General features: G+C 48.7%; 1 protein-coding gene across 12 annotated transcripts in view; it reads right to left on the bottom strand.

The window, feature by feature from the left end:
- Nucleotides 1-1260: 1260 nt before the first annotated feature.
- Nucleotides 1261-26005, bottom strand: part of Grhl1 (grainyhead-like transcription factor 1) — a 50180-nt gene continuing 25435 nt past the window's right edge. For 5 of the 12 annotated variants that reach the window (XR_010052540.1, XR_010052544.1, XR_010052546.1 and 2 more), the window contains 10 exons: nucleotides 20857-21015; nucleotides 16260-16311; nucleotides 15771-15910; nucleotides 14632-14669; nucleotides 12494-12585; nucleotides 12146-12231; nucleotides 10096-10160; nucleotides 3025-4423; nucleotides 1956-2050; nucleotides 1261-1734 (listed from right to left, as the gene is read on the bottom strand). Coding sequence is in view for 4 of the 12 variants with exons in the window: in XM_039113151.2 (XP_038969079.1) it covers nucleotides 8539-8653; nucleotides 10096-10160; nucleotides 12146-12231; nucleotides 12494-12585; nucleotides 14632-14669; nucleotides 15771-15910; nucleotides 16260-16311; nucleotides 20857-21015 (747 nt within the window). In the remaining 8 variants the exon portion in view is untranslated. Of the gene's footprint in view, nucleotides 1735-1955; nucleotides 2051-3024; nucleotides 4424-4468; nucleotides 8654-10095; nucleotides 10161-12145; nucleotides 12232-12493; nucleotides 12586-14631; nucleotides 14670-15770; nucleotides 15911-16259; nucleotides 16312-20856; nucleotides 21016-26005 lie in introns of those variants that run through there. The other 7 variants (XM_234006.11, XM_063262748.1, XM_063262749.1 and 4 more) reach the window with 5 other exon arrangements.

The following is a 26005-nucleotide window of genomic DNA, read 5'->3' as shown; positions in this document are numbered from 1 at the left end:
GCTTCAGTTTGAAGAGTTATCATTTGACCTGTTGGTGATTCTCGGGAAACCCCATTTGCAAGGCTGCTTTTACTTGACCCAAGTTGAAGCTCACTTGGTATTCCCCAAGAAACTTTGGCTAAAAAATATTTCAAAATGGCCTTATTTTCATGGTTATGTGACAGAGCACACTCTAGACTAACCAAGAAGGGGGGCACCGGGGAGATGGTTCAGTTGTCATGCAAGCTTGAGGACCTGAGTTCAGATCCCCAACACCCATGTGACTGCTGGGCCGGTGTAGGAACCCACTGTAATCCCAGGGTTTAGGGGGAAGGGATAGGGGATCCTTGGCGCATGCTGTCTGGCTACTACTACTGAGGCCAGCAAGTCTAGATTCAAGTGAGAGACTTTGCTCCAATACACAAGCCAGGGAACAATTGATAGAGACATATCAACTTTTGGCTTCTATATGACAAGGTCACAGATGCACATAAACCACCCTCACATGTGTGCCCTGGGCATGTAAACACACCCACATGCAAACCATGTTCACATGTAAATAGAAGCTAAAAGGGGGAAACTGGACGAGAGGGGCTTGGGTACTTTGCACAGCTCCTCCACGGTTCTGGGAACCTAGAAAGCCATGCACATTCACAAAGGTGTGGAAAGGAAAGGACCCTGGGACACCCGGGGATCCCACCTCTAGCCGACCTTCAAGGACTGAGCAAAGAGAAACGGAAGGCCAGGCAGGGCTGTCTGTGGCTCGTGCTCCGTCCATCCCCCACAGAGTTCTTCAACAAAGCCCAGGAGGCTTTGGTGGCTAAGTCTAAGCCTAGTTCTGAGCTACTGAGCAAGCTCCAGCCCAGGGAATGTGGACAGCCTAGAAAAGCCACTTGGTGAGCAGACTTGGAGCACTTAGAGTGGGAGGAATCTCTTTCCAGAGGTGCCACACTGTATTACTTTCAAAAAGGCCTAGTATTGGGGGGGGGGGGGAACACGAACAGAAATGAGAAGGCGTGGCCCATACACAGGTTGGAAACAGCGGAAACTGATCTCAGATATATGGCTAATTAGACAAACTCAGGTAGACGTACTTTACCAACGAGGCCACCTCCCCAGGGCTGCTTGGCACGTTCCTGCTAACCATTCACCGGTTGAAAGCTGATTGAACATGGATGCTAGGTTGAGAGACAGGCCAGGGAGGGCTCTGTAAGTCCCCTCAACAGCTAGCCTGGCGCCCACGGAGCTATGGCAGCAGCCGTAGTGATGAGAGACAAAGGGATGCTTTGCAGTGTTTATTGGGCTGGGCATGCGCTGTTTGGAGGCTGGGCATGCGCTGTTTGGAGGGTGGGCTCCCAGAGAATAACAATGGGAAAAGAGGCAGCTACTGTGAGGGTAGACACTTGCGGATACCGTGTCTTTACAAGAAGGCTCAGCAGATGGTGAAGTGATGACAGCTCTGTCTGTGGTTGGGTGACAAATATGGCCCTGGGGATGGAGATGATGACCTTGTCCAACCACAGTTTCTAGACTGGACGGCAGAGTTGATAATGGGCACAGGCCTCTCTCTCTCCCCTGGAGACTTCCTGGATAGAGGCTACTGGTCCCAGGAGCACCGCTGTCTTCTGGAGTCGTGGCCTGCAGGATGTTTGCTCAGCCTTCTCATTAGTGACTATGCAGATGAAGTGCATCGTGCTGGTCCCTGGTAACAGCATCAGCTGCAGGCTGCTGGGTACGCCACGTACTCCATCTGCACTGGCAGAGCAAAAAGTCTATTCTCTTCCTATACCCTGGTATAACACAGGCATGGTGGGTGAGGCTAGAGAAGAATCCAGCCTGTTGGGGTGGGAAACTACAGAAAAGGGGGAAGGGTGTCCCTGAGGCTCCAGGAGGTCAAATGAGGGCCGTGGAGAGCAGGGTGTCCACCTGTGCAACAGAACCAAGCCCCAGGTTGTCTAAGCACGTGCAGCATTTACCTTGTGCACAGGGTCACCGCTACATACTGTCTAGGCAAGGAAGTAGACAGGTGGGCTGTTCAGCTAGAAGTGAGATCTCTCTGACTTCCGATGCTCTAGAGAAACAGAATGAGTAGGAACTATTGAACTGATAGATGGAGAAATTTGATAGATATCAGTCATTGATCAATTGATAGGAAGACAAGCTTCACGTGTGTAGACAATCTTCTCACTAAAATGTCATTCCACAGGGGAGACTACAGGGGGGATGTAAACAATGGTGACCCTTCCTCCTAAGGCCACCAGTCACAAAGCAAGGTATGAGTTCACTTGAGTTTACTGGGTTGCATCACTGAGGGCCAACTTACAGGAGTGAGAACTTGAAAGTCTTCCTCCAGCAGGGATAAATATGGCTTCTCCACAGCTGCGCGGACGGAGCCCCTTAGGCTCCTCCCCCAACTGTATACTCTAGCTCCTCTCTGAGGCCATGTGATGGGGGTAGGCAGATAAATACTCAGGTGAAGGCCCTGGGACCTCCCTATCCCTCGCTGAAGGGAAACAATAAGTCCAGCAGAATGATTGTTTGTGGACTGTTGCAGAGGTGTAAAAAAATAATTCCATCTTTCCTTTTTCACACCCTGTTCCCAGAATGACAACTGAGACTAATTACTTATTATTAAGTGCCTAAGCCATAAACTTTGGCTCACTTTCTGACTAGCTCATAATGTATTTAACCCAGACTATTCTGTCTTTCACATGGTTAGTTACCTGGCCTTCAGTCCTAACCTGCATCTTCCTTAAAATGTCTCTCGAATCTCCCTTTATTCTCTACTTCCCACAATCCTCTCTTCCTGCCAGTGTCCTGCCTTCTATTTCCTGTCTCAGTTCATTGGCCATAGGCTTTTTTATTGACAGGTGATGCTTATAAGAGATTCTCTCTACACAGAGGACTGTAGAGGTTAATTCTGGTTCTTCCCTCAGCCCCATGATTCCAGAAATAATACTCAGACTCAACACATATTTACAAATACCTTAGCTATATAGCTAGGCTCTTCTCTGACTAGGATCATAATTAAAATAACCCACTTACTTTGACTCACATTCTGTCATGTGGCTGGTTGCCTGTGCTCCGGTACCATGCATGTCTTGTCACATCTTCTCGGATGACTTCTGTGCCTGGCTCTCTCCCAGAATTCTCATTGCCTCCTGGAATCTTACCTTCTATTCTACAGGTGATGCATCCACACATAAGATATTCTCTCTACAGAGGACGGTCCTGTTCATCTCTATATAACCATATATAGTTATCGTCCATCGTCTCTATAATGCATACACACACATGTAAGGGGAAGTGAGGGTGGGGACCACACCAGGCAGAGAAGTGCATATACTTACTGGAGATCCAGGGAGCTAATTTAGTCTCAGTCCGGGGTTGGGAGGTGGAAAAGGCAGAGCAGTGCCAGTGTTGGTCTGGGTTTGAAGGCCTGAGAACCAGGAGTGGGGTTTCCAAGGGCAAGAAGAGAGGCAGATACACCAGCCCAAGAGGAGAGAGTGGATCTCTCCTTCCTTTACCTCCTGTTCTAATCTACCTCTGGTCCACTGATTCAAACACTATGATGTGGGGTGTTACTCTCTCGTCATTTCAGTTAAGGCCTCACACAGCCTAGACTGGCCTTGAACTCACCAAGTACCAAGGACAACCTTCAACTGTTGACCTCTTATCTTCCCCTCCCGAGCTGGGATCACACGTATGCCTCCATGTACCCAATGTTCATCTCTTCTAGAAATGTCAGAGGCTGCTGGGCACGATGTTTCGCCAGATCCCTAGGAAATCTTAGCCCTGACCCACCCTCTGTCAACCTAGTAACCACACTCCCCACCTTAGGCCACACTTCATCTCCAAAAAAGACATGCTTCTCACACAGCCAAAGACAGTGTAATCCCCTCCCCAGGGGAGGTGACATCTTTGAGCCATGTACACTCTCTTAATAATGTACAACTTAAAATACTGTGATATCAAAGTGTGATTCCCAAATACCAATGAAAGTCACCATACCTTACGTTACACACAGCACAGGAGCGAGCAAGGAGCGAGCAGATTTGCATCAGACGTGGATCTACGCATAGTTGTATTTATAACGGTGGGGAACTATGGCTATCACAGTCCTCAGTCTGTGGCTGGTTGTGGGTGGTAGCTGCCATTTATAAACTGCCGTCTATGTGTTCTGTATTTGCTCGGACTGGGCCATGTACAGAGAACCCTTTCCCTCCTGAAGAGTCTGGGCCTTCACAATGACTAATGTGACTGTCAACCTGCCTGGCTGAAGGGACGCCTAAGGTACTGAGCATTAGCCGAGAGGGGAAGAACTGCCCTCAGTGTGAGCGGCTCCATCCACAGGCTGAGTAAAAGGCAGGTGGCAGCTGTCTCGCCCAGCTCGGTGGCCTCCTGTGTGTCTTGGTAGAAGCACCTTTGGCTTTGCATCTGAGACCTACGGGGACAGCAGGACACAGAATAAAAGAAACAGGAACAAAAGTTTTGTTTTCATTTCTTTTCAAAAGATTTTTAAATACTTTATTTAAAAAAATTGTGTGTGTGTGTGTGTGTGTGTGTGTGTGTGTGTGTGTGTGCGCAGTTACCCACAGAGGCTAGAAGGCTGAAATTACACATGGTAGTCAGCTGCCAGTGTGGGTGCTGGGAACCAGACTCGGGTCCTCAGCGGGAGACATGCACACTGCAGATGCTGGGCCGCCTCTCCGGCTCCTTGTTCTTCCGTGATACAGGATCTTGTAGCACTGGCTGACATATCCACGTAGCTGACCGAGTCCTGACCCTCCCCCTCCATGTGCTGTGATTAACAGGCATGTACTGCCATGGCTGGACAGAAGGCAGTTTTCCGGGAGGTCACAGTGGTGCCACTGCCACTTCATCCTTCCACTCCTGCATGGGAGGAGTCTCGATAGCAGAAACCATAGTGTCCCCATGTTGATCCAGAGCAAATGCAGCTTTTCTGGAGAACCTTGTTTTAGCCCTGTAGGGACTAGGTGGCCCTGTAATGGAGTCATCAAAGGGGCGGTGTGCAGTTCTATTAAGACAGCCCTTGGGACAGCGAGGAACATGGTGAGACATGAGAATTCTGTGAGGATGGGCTCACTGGACGATGTCTTTGGCTGTGAAGTGGGTGTTTTGGTCAGAAGCAATGTTGAGTGGAATATCTTGACAGGGGACAGGGCACTCTGCAAGCGTTCAGGTGGTAGTTTTAGCAGGAGCATCAGTCATGCAAGGAGGGTGAAGAAAATCCAGTGTGCATTCCAGTAAGAGTCAAAGCTGCCCTTCTATGATGGAAGCTGGTGCTATAGCACAGTTTAGTGCTGGCCCCTGCTCGTGGTTGACTGGACACTCAACAGTAGCCATAGCTACATGAGCACTGGGATTGGAAGGCTGCTGCTGAGCCAGTGTATAACCTCCACTCCCACCACTGAATACTTTGTTGAAGGCAGGTGGATACCGTTGCGGGGGGCGGGGGGGGGGGGAGGCCACTTCTCTCTAGCTTAGTCAACCTTCTCACATGTCCTCTTTTCAACGTAGAGTCCTGTGTCCCCCAAGCCATCGCCTTATATTACTAATGGTCATCCAGGATGGCTGTAAATCAACCACGGGATGAAGCATCTGATTCAGTCAGTGGTTCTGCTGCTCTGGCTCCTGCCAGCCCAGACCCAAGAGTTCTGGGTCTTCATGGCACCTGACCCAGGTCTCTGGATCCCAGAACACATCTCCTCCATCATTTTGTCTCCTAAGTCCAGGTGAACATCATTCTATTTCTTGGCTTGTGAACAGCTACTATCCGCTGTTTGGAAGCATTCGCCTGAGTGTCCAGTGGTGAGACTGCACTCCATTCAGTTCACGCCTCCAGTGCTCACTGCTAAGACCACAGTGGCGGAGTCAGTAGTATCTTTAGCCCTAATCCCATTAAAGAGCTCACTCCAGAAACTTTTATCCCGTAAGACCTTCTCAATGGTCTTCTTGGAAGACTGGGAGGTGGGTGTCTAAATTCCAGTCACCTTCTCGTGGAGCCGTACTGTTCATTCTGGGAGCTAACTGGATTTTTTTTTTTTTGATGTTACATTTGTATTTGATCCAGAGATTTGAAGCACATAGTAGTTACATGAGTTTGGGACCAGGGATCAAGTGCTTAGAGTTCAAGATCAGGAGTCATATGCTTAAGACAGGAGACCTGAGCACAACCTAGGATCCCCTCTGAGCACCAGGTCTAACCCCCAGGAGGTGTCAGTAATCAAAGCCTGTCTGCACCGCTGGTGACCTCAGGTGGGATGTGATTGCCAACATGGGATGATGTCACATAGCTCTTTCCTGGAGCACATGGAGTCACAGAAACAAACACCATACCTCTTTCAACACTGCCAAGGCACAGGTAGCTGTCCAAATGCTGAGACATACTCAGCCTTCCTCTACGATGCCACACCCTCCCACCAGGGTCTCTTGCTCCTTGAAACCACCATTCCCTGCTTAAATCATTGCTGTTCACTCGACAGTTTTTACCCTGAGCCACGTGGTCCAAGACCTACCCAGATTCATTTCTGGGCTTAGAAATTCCACAAAGTCCTCAAAACTGCCTGGGTTGGCTAAAGGTGGGGAAGTCATAAGTTTCTCGAGTGTCTACCAGGTAACTGATGCTGGCTAGGGAAGCTGCCTCTCGGACAATGCCAGGTTCCAAGGTCAGAGTCCAGTGAGTTGAGCCAGTGTCAGCACTGGGAGCTGGGAGGAAGCGATCCTCAAGCTGGACCTAAGCCGCTGAGCCATCAGTAGCCCAGGCTGAGGGCACAGGCTGCATCTCGGGCCTAAGAATGTAGTCGGGAAAATGCTCAGAAGTCACAGGAACTCTCCTAGGCCAGATGACTTCATTAACTGCATCTTATTCATTAAAAGCACATGGTGTGTACGCATGTAATTCCAGTGCTGGGGTGGCTGAGGAAGGTTTATGAATTCAGTCAGTCTGAGCTTTAAAAGTGATGCTGTGAGTAGTGGGGCATGCCTTCAATCCCTGCACTTGGGGAGCAGAACTCTTGAGTCTGAGGCTGTCTGGTCTACATAGCAAGTTCTGGGTCAGCCGAGGCAAAGGAAAGGGATGAGTAAATGAATTAGGCTGAATAACAGAAGCTGACATCTTGTGAAATAGACTTATAAAATTCAATTCCTTTGGTTTAAAACACATGTTCAATGATACAATTAAAACAATAAAACTGATTTCATAAAACAAAATATAAAATATTGTTATATGACCCGTATCCCGTATCTTAGAAAACCAGCTATTTTGTTCACATACTTCATCAGGAAGCTAAGTCTACTGCTAACAATCCTGCTCGCACAAATGACCTATTCTAGTTCCCTGAACCTAAAGAAACCCGCAGTTGTATTTCTGTTACAGGATTCATTATAAAGTTACAATGTAAAGTTTTGTTTTGTTTTTAAATATTTAAGTATGCACTAAAGATTCCCCTGCCACAGAATTGTAAATTCATGAATGCTTGACGCTTGGAAGCTCTGAAACACAGCACTTAGAGAATCTGCCCATCTTGGTTTGCATCGCTGGCTCATGGCGACAGCTGTGACTCACATGGGCACAGCTGGCTGACACCTGCACACACACCTCATACAGTGGCTGCAGTCCAGCCTTCCATTATCTCCACTCAGGGTGCAGAAACCCACACAGTGACAACATTCGCAAGAGCAGATGGCTCTGCCACATGAGATGGCTTTTTGCTATGCTAGGGAACACTTGCTAGTGTTTGGGGAAATAGCATTCTACCTGCTTGGTCCATGTTATGGAAAATAACTTAACCTCTTCTTTAAGAGGGTTTTCAAGGTAGATCTTCCTGCTCACCTTCACTATCTGTACACAGACACCGTATTCATATATTATATATTTATATCAGACATATATGTACACATTTACAGACCTTCAAAACAATATTGCACTTATATACAACACAGCTTCCACTAAACTAACTTCACACTGTCGCTCATGTAAGTTCTTCATCAGAAAGGCAGTCAATATGTCCAAGGAAGTTGCAAGGGAAGGTTCCAGTAATGCACCCTATTCAGTAAACACTGGAGGAGGAGAGGTGGAGGGAGAGGGCTCAGCCCTTTATCACTGAGGGCTGGGCCCACTCCTCAAGGCAGTCACAATTAGACTGAGGTCATCGAGAACACAAAATCCTCAAAGACAAGCTACTGCCTTCCCATCTCTTGCCAGCCAGCAGCCACTGCTCCATGGACACGGGCAGATCTTGACAAGTGGTATAGCAGATAACCCACGGTCTGTTAGATCCGGTGCAAAGTCCTCATGCTTCACTCTCTAAGCACATCAGAAATTCAAACAACAACAACAACAACAACACATAGATTTCTATCACAAGGAAAACATCAACACAGCATGATATACACAGTGCCCTTCCTACGTGAAAGGTTCCTTCCCTGATATTTAAGGTTCTGCAGGGTAGGTGCCTGGGCTCCTCTGCTGGCCAACTATAGATCTATGGAACCCTTTCACTGAATCCCTACGCCTGGGGGCTGAGCGCCCCCACCTTAAATCTCTGTCAGGGTGAGCTTGTATGATCCGCCGGCTTCTTCGATCTGCAGCTGGAAGGTGTCCTCATTGGAGTAGTGTTTTACAATATTGTCGTCCATGTTCACCAGGATCCTGGAGAAGGAGAGGGCATGAGTCCCCACCACCTACTGGGCTGTGGAGATAGGCTTCGATTTGTTCATCAGCTGAGTACAGACTGGCTGTGACTTGTGGGGACATTGTTCACACCTTCCCATGCTGCAGTTGCCTCATTCAAAAGACAGAGCCCCATGGTGCCTACGGCCAGGACCAGTGAGAACTGGCCAGGGAAGGAACTGATAAAAGATGGCAGTGGTGGAAGCAGGTGACACAGAGGAAACACTGCCCGTTTGATCACTTCTGGCCTAGAGTGTTCACTCACTAAGTGGTAACCGATACGGAAAAATAAACCTGCAGGATATCTGTGGCTCTACACCAGAGATTCAGTTGAACCCATCTCCATGGTGAGCTTCCTGACAAGCTACCCTCCAAGTTTAAACCAAGTAGTTAGGCCTGGAGAGATGGCTCAGTGGTTAAGAGCACCGACTGCTCTTCCAGAGGCCCTGAGTTCAATCCCAGCAACAACATGGTGGCTCACCACCATCTGTAAAGAGATCTGAGGCCCTCTTCTGGTGTGTCTGAGGACAGCTACAGTGTACTTATATAATAAATAAGTAAATCTTAAAAAAAAGTTAACCCTTCCCATCAGACTCATCTAGAAAATTCCAAAAGATCTAAAAATAGTGAGTTGTGTGGGACTAGAAAGATGGTTCAAGAGGCAAAGGTGCTTGTAGTTAAGCATGGTGATCCATGCTGGCCACATGTAGGGGGGAACTGGCTCCTCAAAGACCTCCACCAGCTCACTGATTCACTGTCACATGGAGACACACACCACACACACACACACACACACACACACACACACACACACACACACACACTAGACAAGAAGCAATTTTCCACAGATGAAAACACAGCACAGGGTTGGGTGCTCAAGAGAACAGCCTGTGATCAGACAAAACCATGTGATCACAGATGAGCCCTCAGACACCTCGTTTATAAACACTCAAACCCATCTCAAAAACTAGGTTGAGAGGCATGGAATGTGTCAGCCTAGCACCTGGCTGGTGAGGGGGCGGGAGTGAGGGGCCTGACCTCCTTAGTCAGGTCTGTCACACTCCCTGGAATGTGCAGCCACCTCTTGCTGCCAGGCATGGGAAAGGCAAACACAGATTTGTCTTTGGGGAAAAAAAACCCTGATCTCCAAAGGACGATCAATACTGAGTAAATAATTTAACAAAGGAAAGAAAGTGTGGAATAGTGTTTCACACCTACACTCCCTGCACTGGAAGCGGGGGTTGCGTGTGTGTGTGTGTGTGTGCGCGCGCGTGCGCTGAAACAGAAGGGACTGCCATGAGTTCAGAGTTAGCCTGGGCTACAGTGACCTGGAGGCTTCTGAATGAATGGCGCTGAAAGCTTGTCACAGCTGTGCTGCAGCTGACTGTCTTCAGGGTATACAGCGCGCTGTCAGTACTCACCCCTTTTTGCACTTCTTAAATATTTTCCCAATCTTGTCATGGGGGACATCATACTTGTCTGAGATCTAAAACACAGAGAATAGAAAGAACGTTGTCACCAAGGCTTTGAAAGACAGCCACGATTACACTCGTCTTTCCATTTTATCCTGTTTGCTTTTTAAGATTTATTTTTACTTATGTGTATGTAGTCATTAATTTTACATTTATGTGTATGTATTTTGTCTGCATGTGTATCTGTACACCACATGATGCCTGGTACCTGTCGGAGCCAGAAGAGAGCACTGGATCCCCTGGGACTGGAATTACAGACAGCTGTGTGCCATCATGTGGGTGCTGGGAATAGAACTCAGGTCCCCTGGAGGAGCAGCAGTGTTCTTAAGCCCTGAGCCATCTCTCCAGTCCTCGTGTATATGGTGTGTGTGTCTGTGTCTCTTAGAAGGTCAAGACCCAGACCACATCTGGGGAAAGGGAACTGATATTTCCCTAATTAATTCAGATGTCAACAAGTTAACTGATTGAAAGAAACATCCACAGCTGGGACCCTGTGAGAGGAGGAGGTGGCCAGGCTTGGCTTTGTGACTCAGAGGCCTGCGTTCACAGTGGAGCTAATTTCCTGTGCAAACTCCTTGATTTCTTCTGCCCCATATGCTCTACCCAGGAGCCAATGCTGCTTCCCTTTGCTCACTCAAGTCCCAGCGCACACCCAGTCAGTAAATTCTGTGCAGTTCATGGTGCTGGTCTGAGGAATGCATTCATCCTTGAGAGTCATGGACCCAATACACAGGTATGAACCCAAAGTTTGTGTCATCTTCAAGGAATGCAAAAGCCAACATGGTGAGCATGCTTGTAACCCAGCGCTCAGGAGCCTGATGCCAGATCAATGAGCTGAGGCCAATCACTGTAGGAAGGGTCCCCTGAGGGGTGCTGGGACCCACTGCCACCTTATTTGATTTACGCTCCTTCACTGCACTTTCTGTATCTGAAATCTACGAGTTTCCTGCTTATTCTATTCCCTTCGGTTTTCCTACCTAGGCAATCTATTCCGTTTGGCACTGTGTCATTACTCTGGTGGCTCCAGTGCCCACAATGGCACCTGGGCAAGGCTGAGTATGGTTGCCTGAAATCCCAGCAAAAGGGAGTCTGAGGCTATATAGAAAGTTCTAGACCAGCCTGGACTACACAGTGAGACCTTGGTTTTTGTTGGTTGTTTTTAAAAGATTTGTCAAGAGGCTTCAGCACACCACAGTTGTCAAAGGGAGCAGAGGGACATTTCTAGTCCAATTTCAACTGTACATTACTTTGAGATTAGAATGTCCATGATTTGTAAGGTTTACAGTTGGAAAATGTCAGGACACATCGCTGATGTTAGAATTCTGGCCAAGACAAGTCAGAGGGAAGTCTGCACCTCCTTCCTGTGCTACTGACCCCCCACAGGGACATGAAGCCCAGCTGACTGCAGCCTCTGCCAGCTCCTGGGGTTGGAGGTCATCACCTCTACATCCGCTCAGATGTGCTCTGGATAAGGTCTGGCATGGTTGGTAGACACAAGGAGGCAGCAGAGGCCGGCTGGGAGCTGGAGTTTTTGTTTTGACACAGCGTTGGTTCTAATTCTCAGTTTGCACCCTGGCTTCCAGAGGTTTAGAAACTACAGATGCTGCTACCAAGTCCAACTCAGCCACTGTTTTATGGATGACATTTCTGAGGTTTTACTGTTGTCAACCTCTTAGCGGTTTGCTACACGACTCTTCTTTTTAATCAAGAAGATAAACTTTAAACTCCCCCTTAGGCACTGAATTCACTGAAGGTGGCAGTGTACGTGACAGCGATTCACCTACCACCTTCAGGCCAGTCACAAGGGCCAAGGCAGACCTGCAGTCAAGCGAGCGAGGATGCCCAAGGCAGGTCAAATGCAGGTAGTGCTTAAGCACACACAAAGCCTGGCTGGGTTCCGGTGTGACAGAGAAATGGGGTTGACTAATAAAATACTTCAGCGGGATGCCATAGGCTGCCTTTGTTTTTTTACAGAGACTGTGGACGGTGTCCTACTTACTGCCTCCATCAAGCCCTTCAAAGATGGGGTCTTGAGCATCAGGGCATCGAAGACTTCTTCTGATTCCTTTCGGACATAGAGCAGCACTATGGTGATTTGGAGTGAGGAGAGAACAGTTAATTCACATGAGCAAACATGAACACAGATCACGGGTACTGGTACCATAAGGGACAGCAACATACAGCACCACAGTGTGAGCCCTAGGACCTAACTGCAGCTTTCCCTGATACTGCCTCCCCTCATACTCAGGGAGGTGGTAGCCTGAAGGGTGAACATGCAGGGGTGAAGCCAGATGAGCCACATTCATGAGCTCACTGCTGGCTTAGAATTCCCACTAAGCCAACACACCTCTCTTCGGTTCTTCTGTCCGAGCCAGCTTAGCAGGCGGAGGAACTCCAAAGTCATCTTCAGTTCCAAATGGTCCCCTTTTCAAGACAGACCTGTGGGGGGTAGGCAAAGCAGTTAGGTCAGCCATTTCAACTCTGATTGATTAACTGCACAAGCAGGAGTTCTTCAGAGCAACCATTGTATTTTGGATTCAAACTCCATTCTTTATGTGGTCCAAGCCAGACAATAGCCAGAGCAGGCCTAGGACACCCAAATGACATGCTGGATGGCGTTCACGCTGGACCTCCTCCCACTAACTCAGCACTCAGTAGGAAGACAAAGGCTTTGGCAGGAGACAGCCCGGGCAGGGAGGCAGCCTCCTTTGTTCAGCTTTAAGGAATCAAGTCAGAGGGAACTTCTGAAAGTTTTGCTGGTGGGCAGATGTAGCCAAAATGTGTGGCCTATGCTTCAGGGAATTCCAAGCCTACAGGTAGGACAGCATATTAGAGGGCTTGAGGGACTACAGCGCAGTTTCTAAAGCCCTCACATACTGTGGTGTCCATGGAAATCGCAGCGCAGAGTAGACAAGGAGCTTGACAGGAAATGCGCAGGTCTGAGCCACTGCTGGCAAAGGGGAAGGAGGATCTGTGAGGGGAGGGCGAAGGAACAGACGACCGGAAATAAGGGCAGCAAGTGCTTATTCAGAACAGGCTGGAAAGCACCAGTGAATCTCAGCTCTGCACCCCTAACAGGAACGTGGCGAAGGTATCTGTAGGAGCCATGTCTGACACACCAAAAATGGAACCAGTGGTGCCGGTCTAGTAGTTGGATAAACTACAGCTGGCAATGAATGTGTGCTGGGAGAGTCAGGGAGGGAGGAAAGCAAAAACAGAACCAAAAATGCCAGGCATGGGGCCTGCAATGCCAGTACTCAGAAGCCCGAGGCGGGAGAGCTCGTGAGCTGGAGTCAGGCTACACAGTGAGTCCTAGGCAGTGTGGGCTGGAGCACAGCCCTGTCTCAAAGGCCAAAACCAAAACCCTGAGATGAAGGGAGAGAAGGCGAAGGATGGTGCTGAGTTGAGTGTTCCAACCCCGTGCACTTTTGTGTAAAGGGAAAATGTAATTACCAAGGCAGGCTCTACTGCTCTTCAAAATTCAGCCCCAAAGCCATGGTGAAGGATGAGCCAGGTGGGGTCTCTGTGGATGTTCGAACAGCAGGGGACTGATGGGCACAGAGCCCAAAGGGGTAGGCCGGCTATTTACAGAGAAGATCGCTAAGACCCCAAACAGACATCTAGGGTCCCGTTCTGGATGCTACACACTACCTCTCTTATGGGGAACCAAAGACAAGAACCAGGGGCTGCTCTAAGGGAACAGAGGCGATCAGTGACTTCCTGTGGCTGCTAGTGATGGGCACAACTTGAAGTGAGAAACAGAGTCCTGCATTAGATAAATAATAGGAAACTGGAAGTCTGGAGGTGAGAGAGAAATTCACAGGTACAGTCAGTCACCACAGCCCCCAAAACAAAAGGGGAGAAATCTAAGCAGAGAGGCTGTCAGATGGTTGCTGTGGGCACAGGAAATGAGCTGAGCTGAGCTGGGTGCCAAGGGGAGATGTCAGAGGACAGTGTTGCCAATATGCACAGCCAGAGTGCACAGCTAGGCCTCAGCTGAAGATGCCCTGAAGGTTAAGTAAAGCCAGGTTGTTTCAGACTGGGGTGGTTAAAGAGACCGCCACGGGAGGCTCTGAACTGGATCTAGCCTTGCATAATGGTGAATAGAGTCCACACACGGAGTCAACAGAGCCTTACACACAGTAGGATACAGGCCAGGCCCTTGTTTCTAGGAGACAGACACCTGATACTCAGCAATGGTGGGCTCTGGGTCGGTTCTTTATTCTTCTACTGGAAACAGGGTTTTACTATAATGTGCTGGCCTGGAAATCACTATGCAGTCCAGGATAGCCTCAAACTCACATCCTCCTGCCTCAGTTTCAGAAGCACGAGGATGGCGGGTGCCCTCCACATTGGTTGAGAAACTTAAGCTTGAACATAAGGATAGGAGGAAAGCATGTCCTATTGTATCTCTATGGTTCTGGAAGTTTGAGATTACTTCAAAACCAAGTGACTTTATTAGGGTGAGACAAAGAGGGACCTTACCCGTCACCTTCCAGTTCTTCAGTGGGGAGGGAAAGAACCTAGAAGCAAACACACATTCAGATTGCTTGCCAAATCAGTTCAAAGACCTCAGAACATAAGTAAGTTAGTCCTTACACAGAGATCATTTTGAATGTGACCAATCTAACACCAAACCTCTCTAACAGACACGGTCCTGTGGCCGTAGCGTTCAGTACCCAGACTGTTACAGCTTTCTTCCCCTTGGCTGACCCAGGCTGGTCTCTGAATGTGGACCAAACCTTTGGGAGCTGGCTGACATCAGCATTTTGTGAGATGATGCCTCACTCAATCATCCACCCACCGTGTTTGGCTGTATCTGCAACAGAATGTCAGAGTTTAAGAGCCCACGGGAGATGGCAGAGACTGACAAGGCTCAAGTATTCACAGCACTGGCCTCTTCAGACTCCAGCTTGCCCTGAGGCTGCTCACTAGAACCACAGGTTGGCAATACCCCTGAAAATGCATCAGTCCTTATAAATCTGCTCAGGGAGCACATGACCTCCTTTGTGATATTTTCCTGACCGTGGTATAAAAAGAAAAGCCACATTCTCTTGAATCTACTATACCACAAAGCAGGGTGCAGCTATTTTTTAAATTTAGCATGAATTAGCCAGGAGGTGGTGGCGAATGCCTTTAATCCCAACACTCGGGAGGCTAAGCAGGCAGTTGAATCCATCCTGGTCCATACAGCGAGTTCTAAGACAGCCAGGGCTACACAGAGAAACCCTGTCTTGAAAACCAAAACAACAATGATGATGATAATAATAAAAAGTAGTCTGAGATGCTAAACCATAGTTGTAGGCACACAGTGATGACATCCAGCAACGGGGACTACAAGAAGAGGGCCTTCGGGCACAGCTGTCATCCAAGCTGAACTTTCAGGCTACAGATTCAAACTCCAACTGTGCTGCTGTACTCAACATTTTTATATGAGCTACAACATGAGAGAATATGAGGGGAGCCCAGGTGACAGATGCAGCATTGTGTGTCACGTCACAGAGAATGTTTGTTCCAGAGAGCTCAGTGATTGGTTAAGTGTCACTGCGGTCTGACGTTATGAAAAATGCCACTGAGCTTCTTTTTTGCCAGGCCTAGCAAAACCTCGAAGGCTGGTTACCTACATGACTTCCCCGCTGCAGGTTGGTAAAATGCACGTCAGGAATGAAGAGGACAGGCTGAGTGTCGAGATCCAGGAAAGGCTTGAACACTGTGATGTCCGTCCGTTTGTGTGAGGGAAGGAGCTGCACTTTAACGTCAGAAACTGGGGAGAAAAACAGAAGCCACCAAGAGATTATAGTTATGGGCTGGCCGAGTGTGGTGGTACATGTCTTTAATCCCAGCATATAGGAGGCAGAAGCTGGTCTATCTCTATGACTTGGAGGTCAGCCTGGTCTGCACAGTGAGTTAGAACCAGCATCCAAAAAGCCTGAGCAGGGGATAACCCACGACACAGGCCTGTAGTTCTATGAGCAGGGCTCTGCTTTATCTGCACAGCAGCAGAACCACAGGGCTCTCACCATGTCAGTCCCCCCTCTGGTCTAGCCTGCACTCTGCAGGGCACAGCAGGCCACTATTGGTCACTCCTTGGGAACTGCGGTCAGTGCACTTGCCTTTTCTCTTGCTCTGTTTTCGTTCTTCATCCCGAATTTTCCGTTCAGCTCCCTGCAGACAGAGGAGACAAGAGTCTGATCAGCTCCTCTGGGAACTCCTTGGCTGGCTCTCTCCTCTCTGGAAGTGAGTGCCAGCAGGGGCTCCCCACATCCACTTCCTCTTAGACATCTTCCATCTCACTGAAGTGCATCATAAGCATGTATGGAAACGTCACATGGGAAACTCCTTTTGACAATGAGCATATCCAGTTACATTTACATGAAACCAATCCCAGCAAACATCTACTTTAAACACAAATAAACTGAAATTCCTCTTCATAATAGATGTGGCCAGGCTAAAGGTAAGGCTCAGAGAACATGCTAGCACATCACGATGGCCGCCAAGGCGTGGGTGCCTCCCTACCTCATAGGAAAGAGCCATGAAAGAAAAAGTAACATGTGGCCCTGGGATATTCCCCGTGTAGCAAATGTTGTCACAGAGAAGGGTGGATCTGTCCAAAGTCATGGTGTCTGTGAGTGACAGACACAATCATCAGGTGTCACTCACACAAACAAAGATGACACATGAGGTCTCTGTGCTCTGGGTCCTGTAAGAAGGCTTATCTGTGCCATGTATATCAAGTGCAGAATAGCAATATCATGCAACTGAACCCACAAAAAATACTCACAAAACCTCACTAGTCAAACCATGACCTGACATGGGCCAGCACTCAACACATTAAAATGTAACACTGATTCATTCTGCTTTGTTGAGAGATGGGGTCTCTGGTGGTGCGGATGACTGTTGGCTCACGTTTCTGTCAACTACACTCCCTGATAGAAGGAGGAAGCGAGGGCCTCTCACTGATCTTCGGCATCATTACATGATAAGGATCAGGTCTGAAAGCAAAACACAAAACCTTCTGGCTGCTCCAGAGGCACTAACACACAGCATGGTAGACACATAGCCTGCTTATAACTGCTGTATATGGGGCTGGAGAGATGGCTTGGCAGGTAAAGTGCTTGCAGTACAAGGGTAAGGACTAGAGTTCAGATCCCCAAACCCACGTAAACTGTGGGTGGGCACAGTAGCCCTGCCTACCGCCCCAGTGAGCTGAAGGCAGAGAGGCAGTGCATCCTGGAGTAAGGTGGCTCACAGAGCTGCCAAACTGGTGATCTGGGTGCACAAGAGACTGCCTCAAAACAGACGGCGGGAAATGCATAAAAAAGATACCCGACATCAGACTCTGGCTCTGTACACACACGGCCTCCAACATGAGCATCCACACACAAATAAACACCAACACCAACCTAACCATCACCTCGGTTAGAAGAGAACCACACCTCCGTCCAAAGGCAGCGCCACCAACTGCATTATCAGCCATATCCAGAAAGAACAACACGGAACTCGGCTCCTGCCAAGACAGAGACTCAAGCTCTACTCTGAACCGATGGAACCTTGCTAGACTCAGGAGCCAAGCATTCTGACGGCTGCTGCAGAACTGGAGGGAGGGAGCAGGGCAGGCCCTTTACCTGCAGGCCCCGGGGGCCTCCAGGGTCCTCGCTGAAGAGGAAGAAGGACAACAAAGTACCAAGGAGAGTCAGCCCAGAGAGCCCAGCACTCTTGGGGGCATGCAGATGCTATTCCAGACCAAGGAGAGCACACCCCAGCAAGAGGAACACCGCCCGAAATGCAGGGTGAACACACTGTTCCCACCAATTGGACTGGAAGAACTTTCCTCTCACAGGGCACCAAGCCAACACCCAGGAAAATCCTGCTCACTGGTGCAGAACAATTAGCCTGACACAGCGTGGCTGCAGCATAGCCTGTCAGGTCAGGAGACGACATCTGAACGAAGCAAACCATTTCCAAGAAACTTAATGGGATCTCAGGACAAACCTGAAGGAGTTCCAGGAATTAAAAAAAAAAAAAAAGTCACCTACCACCCAGGAAGGCAAAATGCACAAGGTTCAGTACTCAGCAAGATAGCCAAGCGGTTTCCAAACAGGGAGGAAATCAAACCACTGAGGGGAACCCAGGCACAGACACTAAGCCAGTAGTGTAGCTTTATCCCATATGTTCCAAGGCCATGGAAAAACCATAGCTGGGCTCGGAGTGTGGTTCAGAGGGACAGCAGCTGCCTAGTGTGCATAGGACTCTGTGTGCTCCCCAGGACCACAGTAGGAACCGCCCAACCCAACCACCACCACCACCACCACCACCACCACCACCAGCAGCAGCAGCACTACCAACAGCAAAAACAAACCATTGCTTGCTAAGTACAGTCATGTGCTAAAAAGGGTCCAGCCTAAACTTTCAGAGATGCAAACACCAATGGATGGAGTTCAGTTCACCAATGGATGACCACAGGTCAGCACACCTAGGACAATGGAAGAAACTACCTGAAATAAAGTAAGAGAAATCAACAATAACCATAGGCCATGGGTGAAACTCAAAGCACATCACAGAAGCAACTGGAGAACCTGAGGGGAAGGAGCAGGCCCGTCTGCTGGAACAGCCAGACATGTTCCAAACCCAATGACAGCCACAAACACAGAGATGCTCAGCTACTCAAGAACATGGAACCGCATCAGACGCAACTGCTCAAACCAGTGGAAGAGAAAACCTTGGTAACAGTTATAGACAGGAAGATCTTACGCACAGAGCAGACCTGGGTGGCTGTAGACTCCTCAGAAACACCAGCTCCAAGTCTGTGCAGCATTTGTGACGGACAGCCGGACCTCACACCCATCACAAGAGCCTGAGGTAAAACACTTCTCACGCAGAAAAGCTAAGGATTCATTCCTAGTTCACAGAAAGTGCTGGAACAGCTCGGGGACATCTGGCCATAAGCTCTTCGGACCTCTCTCTCAGCATCACCTGCTGGGAATGTGCTTGAGCTTTGGGACAGCAGGGCTTGTCCCAAAACATTAGCCTAAAGCTCCTGCAGTCTATCAGGGCTAAGATGACTATGACCCTGACAGAGACCGACTTCTGTGGGGACTGAATGAGATGGCAGCCTGGACCTAAAGACCAGCTTAAGCCCAGAGAAACAGACAGGAGCTCAAGGTCAGTCTTGCCTCTATAATGGGCATGAACTACATGTGACAGTTTCTCAGAACCTAAAGGGTGGCCAGGGAGACATATGAGCTTCTGGAAAAAGCAGCTGCTCGAATACCATCTTTAGAAATCCAAACTTGGCCCTCATTTTCTCTAAGGATGTACTGAGTGGCTACGGCTCCTGAAGGTGAAAAGCTGTCATTTATCAAATGACATTGTCAGTTAGCAGTTCATAACAAAGAGACAACAAAGCAACTTCCTTAGGAAGAGGTGTACTGTGGGTCGACCGAAGGAAACCCCACAGTGCCCACTTCAGGGTTCTGATGATGGCTGAGACCGACTCTCAGAGTGAGAGTCCCGAGAGCCAGGAGAAGGTGACCGAAAGGCACTGAGAGGCAAGTGGGTCACCCAGAGTCAGGGCTGCAGGTGGGCAGCAAAGAGCTGAGGCTATATGAAAAGTAAGCCTTCACGGCGTTCAAAAAGTGAATGCATGAATTCTCAAGAGTGCGCAGGGAAAGATGTAATAAAAACATCAGATGTGGAAAAATGTTTGACTAAAACTGCAACTTCTCTAGTATAAAAAGAGCGCAAACATTCTGACAGCTCCTCCTAAGATGGTCCTGCTTTGTCTTTGATTGAGACGGGGTCTCTGTGTGTAGCCCAGGCTGGTCTCCACCTTGATTCTCTTGCCTTTCAATTCAAGTGCTGGTGCCACACACCTGGATCATCAGGGTTTCCTGGGCTCCTGAGGAATGTGGTCAGATGGGAAGAGACTGGCCTAGGTCAGAGGTACTGGTGCCCACTGGCTGTGACTCACTGTTTCCAAGTGCAGCCCACAGGAAGCACCTGTGTTCCAGTAATCCCCACACCTGATCCCTGGGCTGGAGAAGGAGCAGATTACATGGCAAGGGGGAGGGAACGCTGGAGGTGATCACAAGGGACCAGGAGGTGGAACAATCAGAGGCGGTCTAAAGATGCAGAGGAGACATTCCGGAAAGGAGCTTCAGTGTTGGTCCAGTAACACTGAGCTTTAAACCACTGAATCTGTGATAATTTGTTACAGGTGGGGACCCTGGCCTGCAGATCCATCCAATCTGACGGGCTGTTGAGAAAGCTCTCTGAACTTAAAGGTTCCAGGCGCCCTCCAGTGGTCAGATACAATAGCTCTACCAGAGTCTCCATGACTCGATAGAGAAACCTTGGCTCCTGGTGAAAGTGGCTATGTGTTTCCCAGGAAGGAGCTGCACCATAGAAATTTGAGGGATGGCCTGCCAAAGAGCCTTCAGGGCAGTGAGTCATGTGGAGGGTGGTCAACACAGTAGTTACTGATCTGGGCCCAGGACCGGGGCCACATCCTTTATTCTACCAGACCCAACCACAAAAGGCAGCATCCAATCTTCTCAAGTCTTTTTAAGTGTCCGTGTGTATTTCCCCTTCTGTCTACAGAGCTGCTTTTCCCACATGGATAAGTCAATTAAGTGCCCATTAGAGGTTAGCTGCTGTGTGGAAGGATGAGCCCACCTCAGGTGTTTGTCCCTGAGCCCGCTGCCCTCTCACCTTGTCGCAGAAGACCTTTATCTGGCAGTAGGCCCGGTGTACTGGCTTGTTGCTACGGTTGTTATAGCTATACGTGTCAATTTGGATGTTCAGCGGCAAGCCCTTTACACCCTTCTGAGAAGAGAAATCTGTGCTCAAGCAGTTCACAGAGATGAAGACCTGTGAAGGAAGAGAAGGGTCTGTGAATGGCAACTCCAACAGCCAGCCCTGCCCGGCCTTGACATGCTGGCATGACAGACACTCTTCTGAGAGCCACCCTTTAGCGGCAGCAAGGGACTCTAGAGAGCAAGTGAGCAAAGGCATGGAGAGTAGGGGGGCGCATGGACACTGTTTATTCCCAGGGTCACTCTTGGGTATCAGCCAGGATAGCGGACATGGTGCCTGTCATGGCTGGTGTCATCTTCCTGGGACACCTTCATATGTCTTTTGGCTGCTGGGAACAACTCTGCACACTCTCTGGAACCACTTGTACCTTTGGTGTCACCTTTTAGGATAGTCTGTAGCAGCCTGTGTCCTTTTAAACAAAGGCTGGGGTCTTCTAATCTACAGCTTGACTATACAATTCCAGCAGAGTTCCCTTGCAGTCCAGCCCATTCACAAAAACAACTTCATTTCTTTTTCTTGGAGGAATCTGGTAACAGAATCACATTGGGCCAAGTCCTCAGAGAATAACTTAATTCCAGTGATGTCTAAGACATTCCTTTCTGGGTGGCCTTTTATAATTTAAATATAATTCCGATTCACTACGTTTGGGTAGCCACTGAACTTGGCAAAGTTTTTCACAGGCTTTAATTATTATGCCGGCCTACTGAAGAGTCACCAAACACTAGGACATTCCTCACTGAAGGAGGCTCCACAGAGATCTGGTTGACACATACCAGAAGCCATGAAGATACTGTGCTGGTTGGGGGAGCCTTTATACAAGGCAGGAAGCAGTGTCTGAGTGGGCCTTCAGTGGCCATACTTCCTCCAGGCAGACACGGGCACTCCAGAGAACAGGGGACAGGTACTGAGGTCACACCCGCTGGTTCACAAGTTTGTTCCTTTCATCAACATCTGAAGTATCACTGACCCACACAGACAGTTTTCATAGATGATGTCACTAAGCCCAACAGGGTCAGTTCCACAGAGCATCTGGCATGCCCTTGAGCCATAGAATGGATTCTCTTTTTTGAAGAGGAAGCCGAGGGTGGCCCACCTAGCCCCACCCTGTGTCCTGTCTCCCACTCAGTTACCCCATGTTCACCTTCTAGCAAGTTCTCTCAAAGGTTTAAGCGAATGGAGACACACTGCTGCTCTTCAGTGCAGCTGGGGGAACATTGGCTGGTGAGCATGCTCTACCCCCACTTTTCTGGCTCTAGGTTTTAAGATGTCTAACATGCTCAGGTGCTTTTGAGTCTCAGGACACTGGCTTTGGAATTTATTTATGGATACCACGCAGTAAATAATATTAGAATCAGTATTTTTTAATGGGCAATTTTATAGATTCAAGACCCTTGTACCAGAAAACCTGGATTCCTTCCAATGCCTAGGCCCCAACAGTCAAGGGCAGGTTACCCAAGGAGCACTGTTTAGCCTTGAGTTGTAAATGGGTGTGTGGTGGGGATGGTGTGCTATACAGGAGGACCGAATGGAAGAGAAACTGGACAGAAAGAGAATTAGCCCCACAGTAACAAAGAGCAAGTTCTAGACCAGACAGTTACACACTCTGAGTAGAGGAAGACCGGACATTCTAATCACACCGGGACATGTCCAGTTAGAAGTTTGAAGATCACCCCTATCTTGTTCTCTCACCAACTCCCCAGATCTTTCTCAGGGTCCCTGGGCACTGTCAGTCCCGTCTCTTCTGACCTTGCCAGCCTCCTCACTGATCTGGTGACCCTACAGCCCTCCTCTGCCTTCCCAGGTCTGCAAGGGTCCGGTCGGATCCTGTCCTGCACGTAAAACTTGTCTCTTCAGACAGGCTTGGGCAGCTGCCACTCGTGTGCTTGTGACCATGCTGGGCTCTTTAGACACTCAATCGAGCTTTCTCTACGCCCAGAAGAGGGCACTGTCCTCCCACATTTGAAGCTCCAGAACTGCTAGTCCCAGGTGGAAGGTGAAGGTGAAGCAACTTCTCATTTCCACAACCACCTATTTCCACACTGTATCCTTTGGTTGGAGATCTGGATGGAGGGTGCCCAGGTGTGTCCCTTTCTCTAGACTCTTCACACCCTGGCCCTGTGGTATCTTGCTTCTAAATACTTTTCTAAACATTAAACAACATAAAATTACTTGGCTTTAAAAACAAAATGAGGGCTTGGAGAGATGGCTCAGTGGTTAAGAGCACTGACTGCTTTTTCAGAGGTCCTGAGTTCAATTCCCAGAAACTACATAGTGGCTCACAACCATCTGTAATGGAATCTGATGCCCTCTTCTAGTGTGCATGAATTCAGCTACTATCTATCTATGATCATAAATAATTCTTCTTTTAAAAAGTGTGTGTGTGTGTGTGTGTGTGTGTGTGTGTGTGTGTGTGTGCAGGTGCTATCCTTAGAAATACCATCAGTACCTTTGACACAGCTCTCCCACAGCCTGAAGCTCAGCAGTTAGGCTAGACTGGATGGAAGAGCCCCAGACATCCTCTCGTTTCTGCTTCCCCTGCACTGGGGGACAAAGGCACACTACCACACCCAGCTTTTTCCATGGGGGCAAGAGGCCAAACCCAGGTACTGTGCTTGCAAGGCAAGCATTTACTGACTGACTCACTTTCCCAGCCCCTGCTTTCATTTTTTAAAAAAAGACTTAAGTCTAGATACACAAGCAGGAAGTTGCTCATGGGATTTCTGAATCACTTTGTAGAAAGATCTGGGCTTTGACTTGATGCCTTTTTGTACATATTTAAAAGAATGTTTTATATTAATCCGTAAAGATGCAAATGAGATAGGAGACAGTCTATAGTACAGGGGCCACTGAGACAGTTCAGCAGGTAAAGAAAGGGACTTGCTACTCAGCCTGATGACCTGGGTCACATAGTGAAAGGAAAGAACTGACTCTGACCGATGACATCCACAAGCATGCTGTGACATACACACATGTACACACACACACACACACACACACACACACACACACACACACACATTAAAGAGAGACAGAAATCTGAAAAGGGAAAAAATAAAACTAATAAGAAAAAAAGGTTTTAAAAGAACCACAGTCTTTGTAAACAATAAGAGTTATTTACTACTTACTAAACCACTGTACAAACTGTACACTTTGCCTTCCAGTCAGCTGGAAGAATCTAAACCTCGTCATTCTGGGTCATGTCCACAATTCCTAATTCAAAAAAGTCACACTCTACCTCACGGATCCCAGGAAGTCTCTGACCCAGAGTGCCAGTCCCCTGGCTAGAGGATTTCACGGTAATCCAACCCACATCTACCCACCCCTTGATTCCCGGCTTCAAGCCTCTGCTCAAAGCATGAGTCAGAGTCAGGATCAGGCTGAGTACAGAGCCTTAGGGGAGCGCTGCCTCACACTCTTGCTCTCATGTTCCTCCTCAGATCCATCTGCTTCCCATTTATGAAAGTTCTTCTCGACCCAGAAAACTTCAAAGGTTATCAAAAAGGCTGACTCATCTTGACTGGGCATTTAAAAACGGCCTCCTTGATCAGAGGGACACACAAGCACGCTAGTGAGCAGGACCGAGGGAACAGATGACACTGTAAGGAGGACAGTGAAGACCTCAAAGGAAGCAGCCCTGCTCTTACGACAGCACATGCAGCAGCATAATGGGAGACTATGCTGTGCCAGCCTGGGCAGCGTGGGCAGCGTGGTACTCATGCTGGTTTAGGCTGCATTCACTAAAGGCTAGCAAGAACGGCATCTCCCCCTCCCTCAACTTTCTGCTGGGCAGAGTACGGTGCTCTTCAGAGGCAGATTTGATCTGAAAATCAAAGCAACCAAGTTTGGCACCAATTCTGTCTGTAACTAGCACTGTAGCCTTGGACCCTGAAGTCACATGACCAGCCAACTCCAGGCCCCTGTGTAGTCTCTGCCCACAGTGGAGGAGGAGGAGGGGCCCCAAACCTTACTGTCATTACTGCAGATAAAATGATCTGAGTAACTCAGGCACCAGCCTAGCGCAATCATGAAACCCTGAGTTTGATTCACAGCACACACCTATGACCTGGATGTGACACCGTGGACAAGAGGATACTTGGGGTTTGCCCACCCTCAGTCAGTTGAGGTGAGTTGACGAGGCCCAGATTCAGTGAGAGACTCTCTCAAAAGGTATGGTGGAAAGTGATTGAGGGAGATGCCCAGTATGAACCTCTAGCTTCCACACACATGAGCACACTTGTGCACACACAAATAAACATATAAATAAACATATATTTACCAGTCTACTTTCTATAAATGCTGTCACTTCAAAGGATGCGACCTCATTCAACTTGGCCTGGGAACTTGGTAGATGTGCAGATCTCTTCCCTCTTCCTCCTCCTGACAACACTTCAGGGAACCACTGAACACAAGAGCCCTGGGAGCGCATCTCTCCAACACTGCTTTACACCACAGCCATGCAGGACCCCTCATGTCCCCAAACCCGGCAGACAGGCCGTGTGGCTGGGGATTTGGGACACCTCAGTTTGGGTGGTTCAGACACCAAAGCCGCCGTCAGGTGTTCCCATGGTGTGCTCACATGACCACCCAGGATGACAGATGCCTGTGAAGGGACTGGTCGTCTACACACTGGCAACTCCGATGCACCAAAGGCCTCCTTCAGCTCCTAAGCTCAGAGATTATGAAGCCCATCTTAACACATGATTTCTTCCTGAAGAGCTCAGTTCCTTATGTGCATTTTTAATTGAAAAAGGATTTTGCACAGGCAGTGACCTATGAAGTAGGGATATTCACCATTCACAGATTCTTTTACTCAATAAGGTCATACCTGTCCTCAGGTACTCAGAGTAGATAAGAAATGTTCTCAGGATTAGCAGCGCTGTGTGAACCCACGTGCTCAGGCGGAAGCTCCAGTCGTGACTATGTACTTGACCCTTTGAGACCCACCTCAGTGACCTCTAGGAAACGCATGTGGCTTATGCTGGTTTTGGTTTGTTGTAGTTTGTTGTTTAGACAGGGTCTCTCTGTGTAGCCTTGGCTGTCCTGG

Source organism: Rattus norvegicus, chromosome 6 (assembly GCF_036323735.1).
Source record: "Rattus norvegicus strain BN/NHsdMcwi chromosome 6, GRCr8, whole genome shotgun sequence".
NCBI lineage: Eukaryota > Metazoa > Chordata > Mammalia > Rodentia > Muridae > Rattus > Rattus norvegicus.
This window is presented reverse-complemented; position numbering and strand designations above follow the sequence as displayed.